The sequence below is a fragment of the Mercenaria mercenaria genome, chromosome 4 (genome assembly GCF_021730395.1).
Source record: "Mercenaria mercenaria strain notata chromosome 4, MADL_Memer_1, whole genome shotgun sequence".
Classification (NCBI taxonomy): domain Eukaryota; kingdom Metazoa; phylum Mollusca; class Bivalvia; order Venerida; family Veneridae; genus Mercenaria; species Mercenaria mercenaria.
In genome coordinates this window covers 66612998-66633149 of record NC_069364.1, presented here as the reverse complement: position 1 = coordinate 66633149, position 20152 = coordinate 66612998, and the positions used below count along the sequence as shown (strand labels likewise).

The following is a 20152-nucleotide window of genomic DNA, read 5'->3' as shown; positions in this document are numbered from 1 at the left end:
AGACCTAGGTTATGATCCAAGATGACCCATTTTCGAACTTGGCCTAGATTTTATCAAGGTTATCATTCTGACAAAATTTCATGAAGATCAGTTGAAAAATATAGCCTCTATCACATACACAAGGTTATTGTTGACAGACGCCGAACATGGAGCGATCACAATAACTCGCCTGAGCATTGCTCATGTCAGCTAATAGAAGATACAGAGTGGAAACAAATTTTTTCTTGACCTTGTACAATGACCTTATACTTTTTTTCTAAATGCATAGATCATATATTGACATATATAGGAACGTTTTGGCGTATCATCAAATTAATCCATCAATACATTGAGCGGAAACAAATTTTACTTGACTTTCAAAACTGAAATTGCCTAATCCATATATTGCCTTCCTATACATACCAGGTGTTATGAACCTAGCTTGAATTTATTTCGAGTAATTGCAGGATCCAGATTTGCAGGCGGACAGACAGAGGGAGGGCATTCCTATACTCCCCTCCAATGTAATGGACTGATAAGACTTGAATACATCTGCGGATGTCTCTTAATTGCTTTTTGTACTTTTAGCATGTGTGAATGTTGAGTTCTGCTCAACCCGGGGCTAGAGGGCGTGGACGGTAGCATGCTTTTACACTACCGTCCATGAACAGGCTCAATCAAACCGAGCCTGCAACATTTTCGTTTTTGTCGTGTTGAGCGACCTGTGAAGTTTCCACTTTTCTCTATTGATTGACAATGTGACATGACTGACACACCACTTAAAAAAACAACAAAGTAAATAGTCATCTTCTGCTTTTTATTTATGTACAAAATAATCTTGTTAACTCAATACGAATTACAAACCATTTTATTCTGACATGCTTTGAGAATTAGGAGTAAAAAAGTTATACTTCAAAATACAACATGCTGTAATTTTTAAGGAACATAACCACTGACAGAATGAAAGAAAAATCAATTGACAAAACAAAAAGTTTTCAATCCCCTTACATAATGTAAAGAAAAGGTTTCAATCCACTGACATGTATTAAGGAAAAGGTTTCAATCCATTGAAATAGTGTTAAATAGGTTTCAACCCACTGACATCAAGAAAAAAAAAAGATTTATACTCACAGACATGTTACAAAAATATTTGAACCCACTAGTATAATGCTACTAAAACGTTTCATCCAAATGACATAACTTTACAACAACAGCATCCCCTTGAGGGTGCAGATGCTCATCTGATTTTTTTTGTCTCTGTATATTGTCCTACCATGATTTTCTAAGTCTAAAAGGGCCATAATTCTTGCAACAATGAAGTCTGAAAGAGACCTAAATCCCACGCCACTGGTATGGATAGTGAAAGGGTAAACCTTTGACCTCGAGCTGTGACCTTGACTTTGAACTGACATGGCTGACCCATGAATTCTGCACGTTGTCTAGATGAGGTGATCATTTGACCCAAGTTTCATGAAAATCCTTGAAGGGGTTTAGAAGATACAGAGCTAAAACTTTTGACCTTGAGTTGTGACCTGATCTTGAACCGACATAGCTGACTCCTGAGGTCCTGATGAGGTGATCATTTGACCCAAGTTTAATGTAAATCTTTCAAGGCGTTTAGGAGATACAGAGTGCACACAAAATGGAAGGCTCAAACCTTTGACCCTAAGTTGTGACCTTGACCGGCATGGTTGACTCATCAGTTCTGCACATCATCTTGATGAGGTGATCATTTGACCAAAGTTTGATGAAAATCCTTCAAGGGGTTTAGAAGATACAGAGTGGACATGAATGACTCATGAGTTCCGCGCATCGTCTTGATGAGGTGATCATTTAATCCAAGTTTCATAATTATCCTTCAAGAGGTTTAGGAGATACAGAACAGACACGAAATGATAGGCTCAAACCTTTGACCTTGAGTTGTGACCTTGACCCTGACATGACTGACTCATGGGTTCTGCACATCGTCTTGATGAGGTGATCATCTGACCTAAGTTTCATGATTATCCTTTAAGGGTTTTAGAAGATACAGAGCGGAAACAAATGGAAGGCTCAAACTTTTGACCTTGAGATGTGACCTTGAGCTTGAACCGACATGGCTGGCTCATGGGTTCTGCACATCGTCATGATGAGGTGATCATTTGACCCAAGTTTCATGAAAATCCTTCAATGGGATTAGGAGATACAGAGTGGAAACAAAATGTTATGGAAGGATAGAATATGGAAAGACGGACAGAGACCATTCCTATAACCCTCCATCACTCGTGGCGGGGGATTAAAAAGCAATCCAGAGTTATGGTACTTGTTGTACATTTTCAGCTTTTTATGGCAAATAACTGTTCCAAGTTTGATAGTTTTAACCGTTAGGGAGAAAAGTTGACCTAAAAAGAAAACTTAACCAAAAAATCTAATATTTTCTAAGTCCAAAAGGGGCCATAATTCTTGCAAAAGCAGGATGGACTTAAGTTTCTTGCTCTACAGAGCCAGCTTTGGATGGTAAACAAGTATTGCAAGTTTTAAAAAAAGCTTAGTTTAGGAGAAAAGCTGATTAAACAAAAAACTTAACCAAGAAATCTAAAAGGGGAAATAATTCTTGCAAATAGCAAGACAGAGTTAGGTTTCTTGCTGTACAGAGTCAGCTATTGATGGTAAACATGTGTTGCAAGTTTTAAAGCAAAAGCTTGTTAGTTTAGGAGAAAGTTGATCTAAACATAAAACTTAACCAGACAATGCCAACGCCCATGGCGATCAAGTGAGGACAATAACTCATCTTTTTTTCAACAAGAGGGCCATGAAGGCCCTATATCGCTCACCAGAGTTTATCTGGCCTACTGACCTAGTTTTTGACCCAAAATGACCCAGTTTCGAATTTAACTTAAAGATCATCAAGACAAACATTCTGACCAAGTTTCATATAGATCGAATCACAACTGTTGCCTTTAGAGTGTTCACAAACTTTTCCTTTGATTTGAACATATGACTTAGTTTTTGACGCCAAATGACCCAGATTAAAATTGGACCTAGAGATCATCAAGACAAACATTCTAACCAAGTTTCATAAAGATTGAGTCACACCTTTGCCATCTGGAGTGTTCACAAGCTTTCCCATTGATCTGGCCTACTGATCTAGTTTTTGATCCCACATAACCAATATTCAAATCTGACCTAGAGATCATCAAGATAAACATTCTGGCCAAGTTTCATAAAGATTTGGTCATAACTGGCCTCTAGAGTGTTCACAAGCTTTTCCTTTGATTTAAATGGGTGACCTAGTTTTTGACCCCACATGACCTATAGATTATCAAGACAAACATTCTGATTAACTCACATGGGTTTCTAACTTTAATTGTGGTTAAAGTTTTCCTCTGATCTGGCATAGTTGCCTAGTTTTAGATCCCACATGACCCAGTTTCAAACCTGACCTAGCAATCATCAAGACAAACATTCAGACCAAGTTTCATAAGGATTGGGTTACAAATGTGGCCTCTAGAGTGTTCACAACGCAAATGCTGACATATGACGCATGCCGGACAATGATCGGTCACAACAGCTCATCTTGAGCACTTTGTGCTCTGCAGAGCTAAAAATTCAGATAGGCTTAAAAGGTTACAATCCATTGACATCATGTAAGAAAAGGCTTTAACTCACTGACATAATATAAAGAAAAGGTATCTATTCATTGGCATATGTTAAGAAAAACTCCATCCATCGACATGTTTCCAAAAGGTCGCAATGCATCGAAATAATATAATGAAAAGTAAAGATTCAATCCACAGACATAATCTAACAAAAAGCTTTCATTCCATTGATAATTTGTATCAAAAATGTTTTAGTCCGCTCAAACTCTACCAAGTCAGTTTCCTAGTTTAAGGTCTCGAAAGTGACATCTTCCTCAGTTAATCTGTAAAGGTAATGGTTAAAGCTTATTTCAAACTATATTATTTTTTATGTTATTATACTGTTATCAAAAATTTATGTTTCCTTCATTTAAATTATCACTTCTGACACATAACTTATGAAAAAAATCTAGCATAAAACATCGGATAAGATGGAAATAGTCAAATAAAAACTGACTGACACGAGTTTGTACTTTTTCTATTAATCTAAATTACAAAGTATTTCTTGGACTCACAAAAACTTTCCACTTCACAGATGTATTTCCTAGTGGAATTGCAGTGCTCTTCTACTACATAAACAGTAGACAGATAAAAGCAGTCATCCTCAGGACTACTAATGGATGCAATATAAAAGACTTCTCCTGTTGTCCAGACGAAAGTGCCCTCAATCTCAATATCATTCAGGCCAATCCAATCTTTTTGAGTAGAAAAATTTAATCATATTATGATGTTGTAACTAATACATTTTGAAAGAAGAAAATTAATATGCAAACTACGTTATAATTTTCATCAAAATAATGATGAAAAACCAGATATTTTACTTCTAAAGAAAACAAGAGCTGTCTGCAAAACAGGTAATGCCCGATGATTCTAATTGTTGTCCCAGAAGTAAGAATATTACCCTAAATGTTAAAATATCTACGAGTAGAGGTTCAATACAGTATCTGTACTAGTTCAATACAGTATCTGTACTAGTTTTGGAAATTGCAACTTCCATGCAAAACTTTAAACGAGAAGTATGAAGTTCAGACCAGGGCATAATTTGGCCAAATTACATGTCAGTCAGTTGACTTAGTGAGGTTTGTAATTGACCAAGTAAGAGTAAGTTTACTTTTTTAATATTGCACCGACACAATTATAGGTCATACAGCAACTTTCCAGCTTTGACAGTGAATGAAGACCAAAGGCACCCCTCCGTGCATTATTTCAAAACAAGAAACGCGGCAATGCCACGAAACCAGGTTTTCAACACTTTTCATAAGAATAAACAAGAGTGCCAGAATGTCACAATATACGCCCGTCACAGCAAATTTCTTTACTCTTGCACCTGTATTTGCAGATGTAATTTTAATTTTGTGGTTGTTTAGTAATCATTGTAATTCTTTTGTTTTTCTAAGTCCACAAAAAAACTCCTTACCAGGTAGAGATACCTTAAAATACACCTAAAATCAGAAAGTAACAACTATGTTGTACCACAGAAAAGTGGTCTTGGTTTTTCCCTACAGTCAATTATAAAAAAGTTACAATATAAGTTATTTATAGTAACAACTAAGGGAAGTTAATCTTAAAACAAAAAAAAACAAAAAACAAAAAAATACAAAAAAAAAATTGTAAGTCCACACAGAAATCCTTACCAGGTAGAGACTGGTCAAAAAACACCTCAAAATTGGATGTAACATGCATGTTGTACTACAGAAAAGTGGTCTCGATTTTTCCCTACGTCTAGTAATGAAAAAGTTACAATATAAGCTATTTATAGTAACAACAAAGGGAAGTAATTCTAAAGAAGGGAACTGCACAAGATACTTCGTCTCATGATGGTGTATAATTGTGCCAAGTTACATCAAAATCCCTCTACGCATGAAGAAGATATGCTCCGGACAAAGTTTTCATTCTTGTATCCTTTGACCTCTGTGACCTTGACCTTAGACCTAGGGACCTGGTTCTTGTGCATGACACTCCGTCTCATGATGGTGAACAATTGTGCCAACTTTCATCAAAATCCCTCCATGCATGTAGGAGATATGCTAACCCTAACCTAACCATAACCCTATTTTTAGTAACAATGACCTTGACATTGATCCCAGAAACCCCAAGATCAATCCCAAGCTACAACTTTATATAAGTTTTCTATACACCAAGTTTCATCATGATAGCTCATTCCTAAGTTAAGTTATTGACCGTAAACCCTTTTTCTATTTTAAGTAACAGTGACCTTGACCTTGACCCCAGAAACCCCAAAATCAATCCCAGCCTTTGTCTTGATATAAGCTACATACATACCAAGTTTTATTCAAATATCTTTACCGAAACAAAAGTTATTGACAAGAAACCCTTTTTCTATTTTAAGTAACAGTGACCTTGACCTTGACCCCAGAAACCCCAAAATCAATCCCAGCCTTTGTCTTGATATAAGCTACATACATACCAAGTTTTATTCAAATATCTTTACCGAATCAAAAGTTATTGACCGGAAACACCAGTTTGACGCCGCCGCCGCCGCCGCTGCCCGCCCGCCCGACCGACATCTACCCCAATCTAATAACTCAACGAGCGGGCACCTGGGTAGACCTTCTGTAAGCCAACTGGATGGCTTCCTCAAATGAAAAAGGCAAGAAAATTTCTGAAGTTTTTTTTTCTATGTAAGTCTGTGTAAAACTTGAGACCCCATCCCCCAGGGCAGGGCCTCTTTTCATCCTGGGGCATAATTTAAACAATTCTGGTAGATGACATTAAGGCAATGCAACATACCAAATATCAAAAGCATAAGTCTTGCAATTTAAAGACAAGAAGTTGTTGTTGTTTTCTCAAAAAATAAATAAAAGTGGATTTTCAAAGTTTTCCCCTATATAAGTCTGTATTAGCCATGTGACCCCTAGGGTGGGGCCATATTTGACCCTAGGGGGGGATAATCTAAACAAACTTGGTAAAAGGCTATTAAATGATGACACATACCAAATATCAAAGCACCAGTCCCTGAAGTTTTGGACAAGAAGATTTTCAATGTTTTTCCCTACATATGAGTCTATATAAAACATGTGACTCCCTGGCCTAGGCCATATTTAACCCTAGGGGGAAATTCTGAACATTCTTAGTAGAGGAACACTAGTTGATGTTACTTAATAATACCAAAGCACTGGCTATTGTGGTTTTGTTCAAGATTTTCAAATTTTTTCCCCAAAGAAGTCTATATAAACCATGTGACCCTCAGGGCGGGGCCATATTTTACCCAAGGGAGATATTTGAACAATCTTGGTCGAGGATCACTAGATGTTACTACATTACCAATATCAAAGCCCTAGTCTTTGTGATTTTGGACAAGAAGATTTTCAAAGTTTTTCTCAATATAAGTCTATGTAAACCATGTGACCCCCAGAGCGGGGCCATATATGACCCCAGGGGAATAATTTGAACAATCTAGTAGAGGGCCACTAGATGATGTCACATACAAATAGCAAAGCCCTAGGCTCTGTGGTTTTGAAAAAGAAGATTTTCAAAGTTTTTCCCTCTATAAATCTATGTAAACCATGTGATTTTAAGCTCCATCCGCCCCCACATGGCCGGACAATATTTGACCCTAGGGGAATAATTTGAACAAACCCGATAGATGACTATTAGATGATGCCTCATACCAGATATCAAAGTCTTAGCTACTGTAAATTTAGACAATAGGATTTTTAAAATTTTGGAATTCCTTTCTTTGACTACTTTTTTGATGAGGATCATGCAAGGAACATTCCTGTGAACTTTCATCAAAATTGGACTGGTGGTTTAGCCCGGGAGTTGTTGTTGGATGATGGATGATGGATGGACACCAGACAATCACTGACCATAAAAGCTCACCTTTGAGCCCTTCATGCTCAGGTGAGCTAAAAATACACCCAGCATCTTATTAAATCTTGCTGAATTCCAGACAGTGGCTAAGGAATTCTCCTAACTATGATGGTGCTAAGGTTTACTAATGTTGAATAATTAAAGGGCAATAAGTCAGTGAAAAATCATTCCAACCAGAACGGGAATAAAATATTAGCATTTCTTCTCGATAGTGAAGCTTCCTATAAAGGTATGACTTATCTCCAACAATGGCTGCTGAGAAATACTTCAGACAAGTTGTACCACAGTAAACTATTGTCGGATAATCGAAAGGCAACAACTGTGTGAAATATCATCCAACTGGAAAATGAAGATATCTTAAGAGCAAAGCTTCCAAAGGACATTGGACACTTTCTATATGAATTTGCCTACTCCAAGAGTGAAAAATAAACCACTAAGAAATAAGTATTTAATTACATACACCATCAAAATACATATTTGAGATTATTTCTTAAAGTCAAATTTTCAGTATTTGTTTCATAAAACGGTGATTTTTGCTCTAAATAGAATTACGTACCCTGTTATTATACATATAAAAGCTATTTTGCTTTATACAACATTGTTCCCACCCGTGCATCAAAACCATATTTGGCCAGCACATGTAGATATTAATTATACACATTTTCCGTGACTATTGTGTTGATGCAAGGGGTGGAATAGTACTTTTAAACCAAAAATATAACTACAGGGTGTTCCTAAATGTAAAGTAATCAATACTTTTTACATTCATGTTTAATAATTAGATTGTCACATATTTTTACATCTGTTTGTAACTCAAATACTATGCAAATGTTTGAAAGGGTACACATAGGCATTTTATACATGTACAGTAGTGAGAGAAGCAACTACTGTGAATATTATTCGTTGGGTTAAATTTTCATTGGCATATCCTGGTTGTTTGTTGCAGTAGATTAGCAAATGTGTGTTGTAAAATACTAGCAACATACCAGCTAATCTTCTGCATGCCCTCCTCACGATGCGCACACCAGCCATTAGCGATGAGGATGTTATTTGTTTTCCATTTTGTTTTTATTATTTTTTTGTATTTTTATATATTTTTCATTTCTTAATTTTTTTCATCTTCTTCTGTGCGTTTATATTTATTTCTTTTAGACACGAACTAAATGTCACACGGATTCATTACTTCATGTTCTTCCTTCTGTGAAAACTGAATTGAGTATTGTTCTTTGCGACGGACTAAACACCACAAAAAAGAGTCAATATGTGCACAGCAGATAATCTGATCCTGACTATAGTCCATCAAACAGAAATAACGCTTGTTATAGATATGCCTGTGATGCATAGGTCCAGAACAGTAGCTTCTTGGCAGGTCATGACAGAGACGGTTTCGCATTCAGTGTGATGCCACGAAAGTGATGTGTCAAGTCGCGTTCCATGCAGATGACATATACAAATACGGCCAGACGCGAAAACGAACTGAAAGGTCCAGCCAAGTTTCAGGTGTATTTTTTATGCATCGACCTGCTTCTACTTTAGCCCTACAAATGATACATTTCGAATGTGTTTTGCTCACAACTTCTGCCCTGATTAGACAACATTATCTTTAAATGGGCTGTTGTCAGACTTATCCCGATTTAACTTTTTCCAATACAGCTTCCTTAGGCAATCCCCACAAAGAACTGTCATTTCGGATACATTTTTATTAAATGTTTAAGCCAAATGAGCCGTGCCATGAGAAAACCATATAGTGTTTTGCGACCAGCATGGATCCAGACCAGCCTGCGCAACTGCGCACTCTGGTCAGGATCCATGCTGTTCGGTTTCAAAGCCTATTGGAATTAGAGAAACCGTTAGCAGACAGCATAGATCCATGACTAGACTGCACAGATGCACAGGCTGGTCTGGATCCATGCTGGTCGCAATTGCACTATGTTGGTTTTCTCATGGCGCGGCTCAAATATTATCTGTGCCACTGGTACTTATTCCAAGCAAGAACCCACCCTACGGCTTGATAAGATGACTGCCTTTTCGTAGTATTAATGTTTCGTATACAGCACACAAATACCTGCCATCACTTATAACACAGCTATACAGACATGTACATGTACTTAAATAACTACCTGAACCACTGTAATAAAACTGACTGGTCACTTATACATGTATATCTATTCATACATGTAATGCATCAATAACTTTACATTACGAACAGTGTATAGATAAATCAAGTACAGGTTGTTTGCAAAAATATCGCTCGCTTTTTTATTTATTTTTAGGATTTTAATTTTAAAATGTTATTTTTTCCTTAAATAAACAGATTTTGTCACTTTCTTTGACTGGAATTCATATAAGTAAAACTTCCGTAAAGTGATGACATTATATTTTTACGGAAATTAAACATTTTATTTTTTCAAGAAAATATATCCTGGCTAAGATAAAATAAGAAAAACATCTTGATAGGAACAGATAAAAAACAGTTTCTGCTGTAATAAGTTAACTAACACATTGGTTTATCATTTACTCCAAACGATTTGGGTATTGTTTAAATACTTATGGAGAATTTTGCATTCAAAATGTAGGCTAGAAGCATATGATAGTGTCCGAAGTCCTTCCAACTGGTGGATAACTTACTTTAACTTTTTGCAATCTTTTTTATATACAATAGCATTAATGTTTAGCTCAATGAGACAGGCTTGACATATTGCCCTTGGGCATCTAGTTTATTCAGTTTTGCCATTTGATTATTCAACAGTAGAATACTTTAGTACAATTCTTGACAGGACTATTTCTCTGCAACCACTGGTTGGAACTGAGCCATACTTCATAGGAAGCTTCACTGTCAAAGATGAGATTGGCATAGTATTTTTGTGTTACGGTCAGATGATTTTTCACTGAGTTTTTATTGCCTTTTTAATTATTCAACAGTGGTATACTTAAGTACAATTTGTTCAAATTATTTCTCAACCACCTGTTAGAATTAAGTGAGACCTCATACTTTACGAGGTAGCTTCACTGGTATCATGATGTTCAAGTATGATGATTTTTCCCCCAGTTATTGCCTTTTGATTATTAAACTATAGCATACCACGGTACAGTTATTGTACAGGGTATTTCTCAACCACTGGGTGGACTTTAGGGACACTTTGGGACACTTACAGGAATCTTCACTCTGAGAGAAGAGCATATTATCTTCGTGTTCAAGTCGGTTGATTTTCCATCCATTTATTGCACTTTGATTATTTGACAATAGTATACTTAAAAAGTACAATTGTCATATCAGCCACTGGTTGGAATTTAGCCTTACTTCATAGGAAGCTTTACTATGAAGAGACGTGCAGATTGTCTTTGTGTTTTGTTCTGATGTTTTTTTTACCCAGTTATTGCCCTTTGATTATTTCAAAAATAACATACTACATACGTATATTACAATTTTCTCCTAGAGTATTAGGGTCAAAACAGGAGGGACATTGACCCTAAAGCACTTACCCATGTTAAGGCTTCAAGTGTGTTTGCATAAGTACAGAAGTTTGGTTTCTTCTATGTTAGCCTATATCATATACATGTCACACACACTTATGAACCTTAGGCAACAATTTGAACAATTATGGCGGACATTAGAAATCTGATATCACATGGCAAATGTCAAGGCTCTAACTGTTATTGATTCAGAGAAGAAAAGTGATCATGTCCCCTGGCAGCCATGTTTTTTGACGAATCGGAATAATTTGAACAATCTTGGTAGACGGTCACCAAAGGACCATTTTTGTAAAATCATTTTAAAAGCAGGCAAGCAGTTTCACACAAGAAGATCTTTAAAGTTTCCACTATATACATATAGGGAAATTAGTGCCCAATAAATATGCCTTCTGGCAGCTATGTTTTTTGACGAATCAAAATAATTTGAACAGTCATGGCAGAGGGTCACCCAAGGACCATTTCTGTAAAATTGTAAAATTATTCTAACATCAGGCTTGCAGTTTCACAAAAGATGATTTTTTAAGCTTCCACTATATACATATATGGAGAAGTGACCACACTCTCTGGTGGCCATGTTTTTTGAAAAATCAAAATAATTTGAACAAGCAAATTCGATGAATTGGTATCCCCCGCTGAAGGGTTTGTGGTGAGGAACGGCAAAACAATATATCCGGCAAAAAGTTAAGGATGTTAACTAAGAGGCAAATAATTTCATTAGTCAAAATCAATTTTTAACAGAAAATGAATGCTATTTTTTGGTGGTGGGGAGGGCAAGCAGGGGTGACTGGGTGAGGGTACAAAACATCATATGTTGATTATAAATATTGATGGAAAATTTAAAAATGAAAAAAAAAAAAAAAAATGGGGGTTGGGGGGGGGGGGATGCATGCTTGGGGTGGTGGGCATGACTGGGTGGAGGAGTGAGGTGGGGGAATGGTTCAACATTGCATGTTGATAAATATTCATGGAAGGTTTGAAAAAAATATAAACAGGAATGAAAAAATACTCTTTTTTTGGGGCGTAGGGGAGGGGGAGGGGGTGTGACCAAGGCAAGGTGGTGACCAGGTGTGGATACACAACTTCACATGTTTATAATAAATGTTCATGGAAAAGAATGAAAGACGTTTAATGAAATTCTACCATTTAGTTGGTTTGTTATGTACAAATCTGTAGATTTTTAAACAATTAACGGGCAATAACTCTAAGGAAAATTGACCAATTAAAAAAAAAAATGACAGACATCATCGAAGTATGTTGGTTCATATTTATTTTAAGTTTCATGAAATTCTACTAGCTTGTTACTGAGAAATTGCTGCAGACGTGGATTTTTCATTAAATCAAGGGCAATAACTCTAAGGGAAACTGACCAATCAAAAAAAAATCATCGCAGTATGTTGGTTCATGTTTATTACAAGTTTTATGACATTCTACATGATAGTTACTGAGAAATGGCTGCGAACGAACATTTTTCATTAAATTAAGGGCAATAACTCTAAGGAAAATTGACCAATCAAAAAAAACAACTTGACGGGCATCATCGCAGTATGTTGATTCATGTTTATTTCAAGTTTCATGAGATTCTACCTGCTAGTTATTTCAATACCCCCCCTCCCGATTTCATCGGATAACAATCTTGATAGAAGGTCACACAAAAACCATTTGTGTAACATTATTCTAAAATCAGGCAAGCAGTTTCACACAAGAAAATTTTTAAAGATTCCACTATATACACATAAGAAAAAGTGACCACACTGTTTTTTTGAAAAATTGGAATAATCTGAACAATCTTGAGGACCATTTGTGTAAAATTATTCTAAAATGGGGCCAGCAGTTTCACACAGAAAGAATTTTAAAGTTTTCACTATATGCATATAGGGAAAAGTGACCATGCCCTCTGGCAGCCATGTTTTTTGATAAATCACAATAATTTGAACAATATTGGTAGAGGGTGACATAAGGACCTTTTGTGTGAAATTATTTCAAAATAGGACCACTGGTTTAGGAGGAGATATCATTTGAAGATTTTTCTATTTTTAGCTCTGTACAACCAAGCAGAACCGTTTGAACAACTTTGGTAGAGGACCATCCAAGGAACATCTATGACAAGTTTTATTAAAACCCATCCAATGGTTATGAAGGAGATGTCTTTTAAATACAACTGCTGACGATAGACAGACGCACAACTGACACAGCATGTTCACAATAGCTCACCATGAGCATTGCTGGAAGGATACACACACACATCTGGATGACTATGTCTTCCTTTCCTCAAGCAGGCTTGACAAAAATCATACAACCAGAGGAGGAAGATAACATTCACATCTCTTAATAGTGATGCTTCCTATGAAGTTAAACTGAATTCAAATCGGACAATAATTGTACTATAGTATATTACTGTTGAGTAATCAAAGGGCAATAACTGGGTGAAAAATCATCTGACAGGAATATGAAGAAAATATGCCCAACTACACTTGATAGTAATGCTTCCTATAAGTATGGCTAAAAAACTCCAACCAGCAGTTTCTGAGAAATACTCTGGACAAGAATTGTACTATAGTATACTACTGTTGAATATTCAAAGACAATACCTCTTTCAAAAACCAACTGACCAAACAAGAAGAAAATAATGTGCATATGTTCTTAATAGTTACGCACCCTATGAAGTTTCGCTAATTCCAACCAGCAGTTGCTGAGAAATACTCCTGAAAAAATGTGGGGCGGACAGCAGACAAAGTGGCAGCTATATGCCACTGGCACCAGAACTGAAAGCAAATGCCTCTGTACATATTGTACCTTATCCCTAGGTATTCTATAAGAACCATGGTCATGAACCGGAAAATATACTAACCCATTTCAATTGTATATTTCGCAACTTAAATGCGCAGTTCGGTGAATGGGTACCTAGTATAATGAACAAGCGATAATTTATCTTCCATCGTGCACCAGTCACATTGTCTCAATATTCAATATTGCTGAGATTCTCAACATATTTCATGCTTTCGACAACGTTACAGAAAAAACTTGCTTGACCTTCCCTAATGAACATCCAGTCTGGAGGTCACGGCAGTGTGCACATGTTTGGCGATATGTAAACAAACAAAATCAGAAATTTAAAAAATCACAATTTTACACTTAAACTCGAAATGAATGAAATTCATCTTGTATAATTATGATCTTTAATTTGAAAATGTATATTGGTCTGCATCTGGTCTGTTTATTTTATTCATTTTTCTCATTTATGCTGCGTTTTCACATTTTAGCAAATACGTGTAGTAAAATGACGATTGACAGACGTGTTCACAACAGCCAATCACAATGGTTTTGTAATCTAGAACGGAACTTCACCAGGGAAGTTCAAGCAAGTTTTTGTGTAACGTTGAAATAACTATAAACTACGCATTGTTTTTCTAAGATAAGATGTATTGAAGAAATGTGACCGGTACACAATGGAAGATAAATTACCACGTGTTTGATATCCATAGTACACATTTACCGAACTGCGTGTTTTAGGTATGAAATGCACGATTGAAATGGGTTACTGTAGGCTTACTTATTTTAGCGGTGTACTAATAACAGCGCTTTTAGCGCTATCGCACGTGCGCTAATTCATGTCTGCACAATAATTTGTCCAAGCATTTTCATGTACATTTTCATTTGATGATGTTTTCTTCGAACTTTTGCAAATAAATACTCTTGAGAGTTTGCACTAGTTACACTGCTTGCTAATATTTTAAGGTTTGTATGATATTCCTGTTTATTGTTCATATTATTATTTTAAATATATGATCATGCAAAATAAAATATTTAAGCTTGTAGTTTGTGTTTCTTCTCATTTGATGAGTTGTTATCGATTTCCGTATCACCTTCGGGCATGTCCGTTGTTGCAGTCGCTCATTTACGGAAAGGTGTGAACGTTTGTATTAAGACACAATGCATGTAGGACAAAGGGGATTCAATGATTAAAATGTGTGACAATCTCATTTTATTTCAGCAATTATAACTAGTATACAGAATATAAAACACGCAGATTATTATAATTAAATACAAGAAGACAATACAGTTACGTAGGCAATATTATACTTTATATACTGTACGTAAACATAAAGCTACATCACAGTTGAAAGTATCATTGAATAAATACAAGTATCATCACGGCACATTATCTTAAAGTAATACTTGGTACATGATTTAAAGTTTTTAGCTAATAATTTCCCTATGTTCAGATCATTGAGCACGAGAGGGACTGGCAAGTCCAAAACTTTCTATACAATCGTCATTGTCACTGCTGCTGGTACTGGAGGAACAGTCAGCAGCATTTTCATTTCCACTTAACATCTACTTTATGATTACGAACATTACGATTGGAATGACAAATAAAAACTGAATTTTATTAGACTTTAATCAATCATCAGATATTTACTAGTAGTAACTAGTAACCTACTGACCAATTATCGCATTTTCGAGAGATTTACGGTAAAATGCTTACAGTAAATAATTTCAAATAAATCGTACTTTCTTTAGCCCGCTAACAGTGAAAAAAGTTGATTTCATAATCAGTATGACGTATAATTACAGCAGAAACACATTACATAAAAATTGCCGACGGTTAAGTTTATTTCCGAAAATCTTCGTGAATCTCCGAGAGCCTCATCTTGGACAGCGCTAAAATTAGAAATTAGCGGTCTCACGAGAGCGCTAAATCACGTCCATGCATTAATTAGATATTTCACCAAAAATTGCGTTTGAGCTAAATATTTGCCGCGCTAATAAATGTACGCCTACAGTAGTATATTTTCCCGTTCATGACCATAGTTCTTATAGAATACCTAGGGGTAAGGTATAACATGTACAGAGGCATTTGCTTTCTGTTCTGGTGCCAGTGCTATATGCTTCTCCTTCAGGGACCAGAATAATGCATTTAAAATGTGTCTCTTACAGTAAGACGGAACAATCCCTACTTCTTCGCCACTATCCACTACAATAAGATGTCCACCTATCTGTGTACAAGCAACCTGTGCAAAAATATATGTTCAACATCTCATTTCAAAATTTATTACATGGAAAAATCAGATATGTCAAAGTAGCAGTTGTTTAACATTTCCTTGAAAAACACTTCAAGAGCACTGTTTTTAATATATTATTTTGTAAAACCCATTCTACAAGCTACAAATGGCTTACGATAGGACTTATGTTTGACATACACATTTGTACTGTACGTAAATGTTTGATATATATATTTTTACTATACTATACGGATTGAATCTCTAGATCAAGTGTATATCTACCCACTTCTACAGGATATTATTATATATGTATCATATGTAATTGATGATGCATGAGCCGGAGGCCTAAATGAAAATAAAGATTTGATCTGATGGACTGAACCAAGGTACGACTCCAAAATATTCAATTTTGCTCCAAAATTTTGTTTATATTGTGTTTTTTTCAGTAAATATACTATAATTAGTCCATTTACCTTGGTATCAATATGAGAATTTGTAAAAAAGACATTTTCTTACTTATGAGCCAATCATCTGTATTAAATGACTCAAGATACTGTCAACACTTTAAAAGCCGATATAATTTTGGGTGAAGGCAAAACACTTTAACAGGAACACAAAAACAAGAGGGTCATGATGACCCTGGATCGCTCACCAGAATAATATGAGCTACATGTTTCAAATGTCAAACTGATGACTTTTAGAAATTTTTTGGAAGATTTTCCAATGTACAATCAAGTAACCCCTGGGGCGGGGCCAATTTTATCTTGGGGGTCATGATTTGAACAAAGTTTGTAGAAGTCTACTAGGAAATGTTACATATCAAATATCTAAGATCTAGACCTTCTGGTTTATTTTTAGAAAATTTATGAAGATTTCCCTATGTACAATCAAGTAACCACTGGGGCTAGGTCAATTTGACCCTGGGGGGGTCAAGATTTGCACAACTTTTGTAGAGGTCCACTAGGCAATGCTACAGGTCAAATATCTAAGCTCTAGGCCTTCTGGTTTATTTTTAGAAAATTTTGAAGATTTTTCTATGAACAATCAAGTAATCTCATGGGGCGGGGTAAATTTGGCCCTGGGGGTCATGATCTGAATAAATTTTGAAGGTCTACTAGGCAATGCTACATGTCAAATATCTAAGATCTAGGCCTTCTGGTTTATTTTTAGAAAAATTTTAAAGATTTTTCCATGTAAAATCAAGTGACCCCTGGGGCGGGGTCAATTTTGACCCGGGGATCATGATTTGAACATGTAGAGGTCCACTAGGCAATGCTACATGTCAAATATCTTAGCTCTAGGCCTTTTGGTTTATTTTTAGAAAATTTTGAAGATTTTTCTATGTACAATCAAGTAACCCCATGGAGCGGGGTCAATTTGACCCTTGGGGTCATGATTTGAATAAATTTTGTAGAAAACTACTAGGCAATGCTACACGTCAAATATCTAAGATCTAGGCCTTTTGGTTTATTTTTTTAAAAAAATTGAAGATTTTCCTATGTAAAATCAAATGACCCCTGGGGCGGGGTCAATTTTGACCCCGGGGGTCATGATTTGAAGAAATTTTGTAGAGGTCCATTAGGCAATGCTACATGTGAAATATCTAAGCTCTAGGCCTTCTGGTTTATTTTTAGAAAATTTTTGAAGATTTTTCCATGTAAAATCAAGTGACCCCTGGGGCGGAGTCAATTTTGACCCCGGGGTCATGATTTGAATAATTTTAGTAGAGGTCCACTATGCAATGCTACAAGTCAAATATCTAAGCTCTAGGGCTTCTGGTTTTTGAGAAGAAGATTTTTTAAGATTTTTCTATGTAAAATCAAGTGACCCCTGCGGCAGGGTCAATTTTGACCCTGGGGTCATGATTTGAATAAAATTGGTAGAGGTCCACCAGGCAATGCTTCACACCAAATATCTAAGCTCTAGGGCTTCTGGTTTTTGAAAAGAAGATTTTTAAAGTTTTTCCTTTCGGTTCCCATGGCAACCAGAGTTCTGCATGGAATTCAATTCTTTGAATAATTTTTGTAGAGCTTCACCCAAGGAACATTCCTGTGAAGTTTGGATGAAATTTGCCTAGCAGTTTATGAGGAGATGTCGTTTGAAGTAAAAGTTTACGGACGACGGACGCCAGACGGTGACCCATCCTAATAGCTCACCCTGAGCCTTTGGCTCTGGTGAGCTAAAAACTACAGACTAGTCAGTTAACAAATCAGAAGTAGAACTGTTTAGCTAACATTGGACTAGGTAATAATCATTTAGTGCATTATTTGGTAGAAAGTTATATTGTTAGGAAATTGTCAAATGATAACAATATATTATCTAAATGTGAACCTACTTCAGCATCGTACCAAGTTTCGGCTGTTTGGCTAAAATAATAACAACTGCCCAACATGAATACCAATCCCTGTTGACATGGTCCAGAATCTTTAAATAAAGAAAATTAACAATATTGAACATGCTTTGAAAGCTACTAATTACAGGAATAAGTACATCCCTCACTGCTAGTCAAAACGATTTGAGTCTTATTTTAAACAAAAATTATGCACTTAATCAATTTGCTTTTAGGTAGTGTATAACCCTTTATGAAATTTTTGACCAAAACATAAAGATAATATGCGCATCTCCTCTTATCTCAGCTTCCTATGAAGTTTCACTAATTGCTGGGGAGAAATATGAACTAAATGTTACATAAAAGTACAAATACCTTCACAATTTGGGCCTCTGAAGCCATCCGTACAGATACATGTGTAATTGTCTGCCCCATCGATACATGTGCCATTATTCTGGCATGGGTCTGTGCTACAACTGTCGAATTCTACATCAGAGAAATATAATAATGACCGATTATCTCTGCAATAGGATTTAGGGATGTTAATAAATTAGTCAGTATTTTAATATTTTTTTCTACTTCACTGTAGACACAGTAACAGTAAATTATGTAAGTGTGGTAAGAAACTAAATACCTATTAGATGTAAACTTATTGTGAATCTTTTCATTTTTGTAAAAGCTATAAGAGACAATCATTATAATAAAATCATTGTCAAATATCAACACCCAGTCAGTAAACTAAATGTTACATAAAAGTACAAATACCTTCACAATTTGGGCCTCTGAAGCCATCCGTACAGATACATGTGTAATTGTCTGCCCCATCGATACACGTGCCATTATTCTGGCACGGGTCTGTGCTACAACTGTCAAATTCTACATCAGAGAAATATAATAATGACCGATTATCTCTGCAATAGGATTTAGGGATGTTAATAAATTAGTCAGTATTTTAATATTTTTTTTCTATTTCATTGTAGACACAGTAACAGTAAAATATGTAAGTGTGGTAAGAAACTAAATACCATGTTAGATGTAAACTTATTGCGAATCTTTTCATTTTTGTAAAAGCTATAAGAGACAATCATTATAATAAAATCGTTGTCAAATACCCACACCCAGTCAGTAAACTAAATGTTACATATAAGTACAAATACCTTCACAATTTGGGCCTCTGAAGCCATCCGTACAGATACATGTGTAATTGTCTGCCCCATCGATACACGTGCCCATATTCATGCATGGCTCTGTACTACACCTGTCAAAACCTAAATGATAAAAACGAGAGTGTCAGACTGTCACAAAGTATACCCATCAGAAGAAAACTGTTTGACTTAATTTTAAGTAGTTTTTTATGTTAACAAGAGGGTCATGATGACCCTGAATCGCTCACCTGAGTAATATGAGCCACATGTTTCAAATGGCAAACTGATGCTAAAATATTAGAAAGTAGGTCAGTAGGTCAAATTCATGGTCACTGGAAGTCAGTTTTAAGATTGGTGTGCAAAACTGTACATGTCATCCAAATTTCAAGGCTGTATCTTAAAAACCAAGTAGGTCAGCAGGCCAAGATCATAGTCAACTGACTCCTAATCACTTGGGGACATTAGGTAATTATAATTAAACAGTCTAGGAAATATGATCTAATAATTTTTGAAGTATTTATTCCTATATAACTCATATAACAAGTGACCCCCAGGGTGGGGCCTCTTTTCACCCCAGGGGCATAATTTGAACAACCTTGTTAGAGATCCACTAGGCAATGCTACATACCAAATATCAAAGATCTAGGCCTTAAACTTTCAGAAAAGAAGATTTCACCCCCCAATATAAGTATGTTAAATTTGGGACCCCAAGTGCAGGGCCTCTTTTCACCCCAGGGGCATAATTTGAACAATTTTGGTACAGGACCACAA

The 20152-nt window shown here is 35.9% G+C and overlaps 1 protein-coding gene across 2 annotated transcripts; it reads right to left on the bottom strand.

Annotated features, from left to right (window-relative positions):
- Nucleotides 1-782: 782 nt before the first annotated feature.
- Nucleotides 783-20049, bottom strand: LOC128556422 (delta-like protein C). Of its 2 annotated transcripts, XM_053541568.1 has the most exons (7): nt 19394-20039; nt 19002-19112; nt 18612-18722; nt 18243-18331; nt 15841-15916; nt 4112-4291; nt 783-3880 (listed from the first exon to the last, which is right to left on the bottom strand). In XM_053541568.1, exons 1-7 carry the CDS (start codon nt 19473-19475, stop codon nt 3876-3878), a joined length of 654 nt encoding a protein of 217 aa, XP_053397543.1. In that variant the 5' UTR covers nt 19476-20039; the 3' UTR covers nt 783-3875. The 2 variants fall into 2 exon arrangements, with proteins under 2 accessions (XP_053397543.1, XP_053397544.1); XM_053541569.1 differs by lacking the exon at nt 4112-4291 and having other exon boundaries at nt 19394-20049.
- Between the last annotated feature and the right edge of the window lie 103 nt (nt 20050-20152).

What these genes read in the sequence shown, in the direction of transcription:
- LOC128556422 (XM_053541568.1), bottom strand. Translation starts at nt 19,475, where the DNA reads ATGAATATGGGCACGTGTATCGATGGGGCAGACAATTACACATGTATC. An exon ending in CAGAGGCCCAAATTGTGAAG is followed by an intron (nt 18,332 to 18,611) that starts GTATTTGTACTT and finishes CTTTATTTAAAG; the next exon opens with ATTCTGGACCATGTCAACAG. An exon ending in AGGGATTGTTCCGTCTTACT is followed by an intron (nt 4,292 to 15,840) that starts GTAAGAGACACA and finishes CTACTCAAAAAG; the next exon opens with ATTGGATTGGCCTGAATGAT.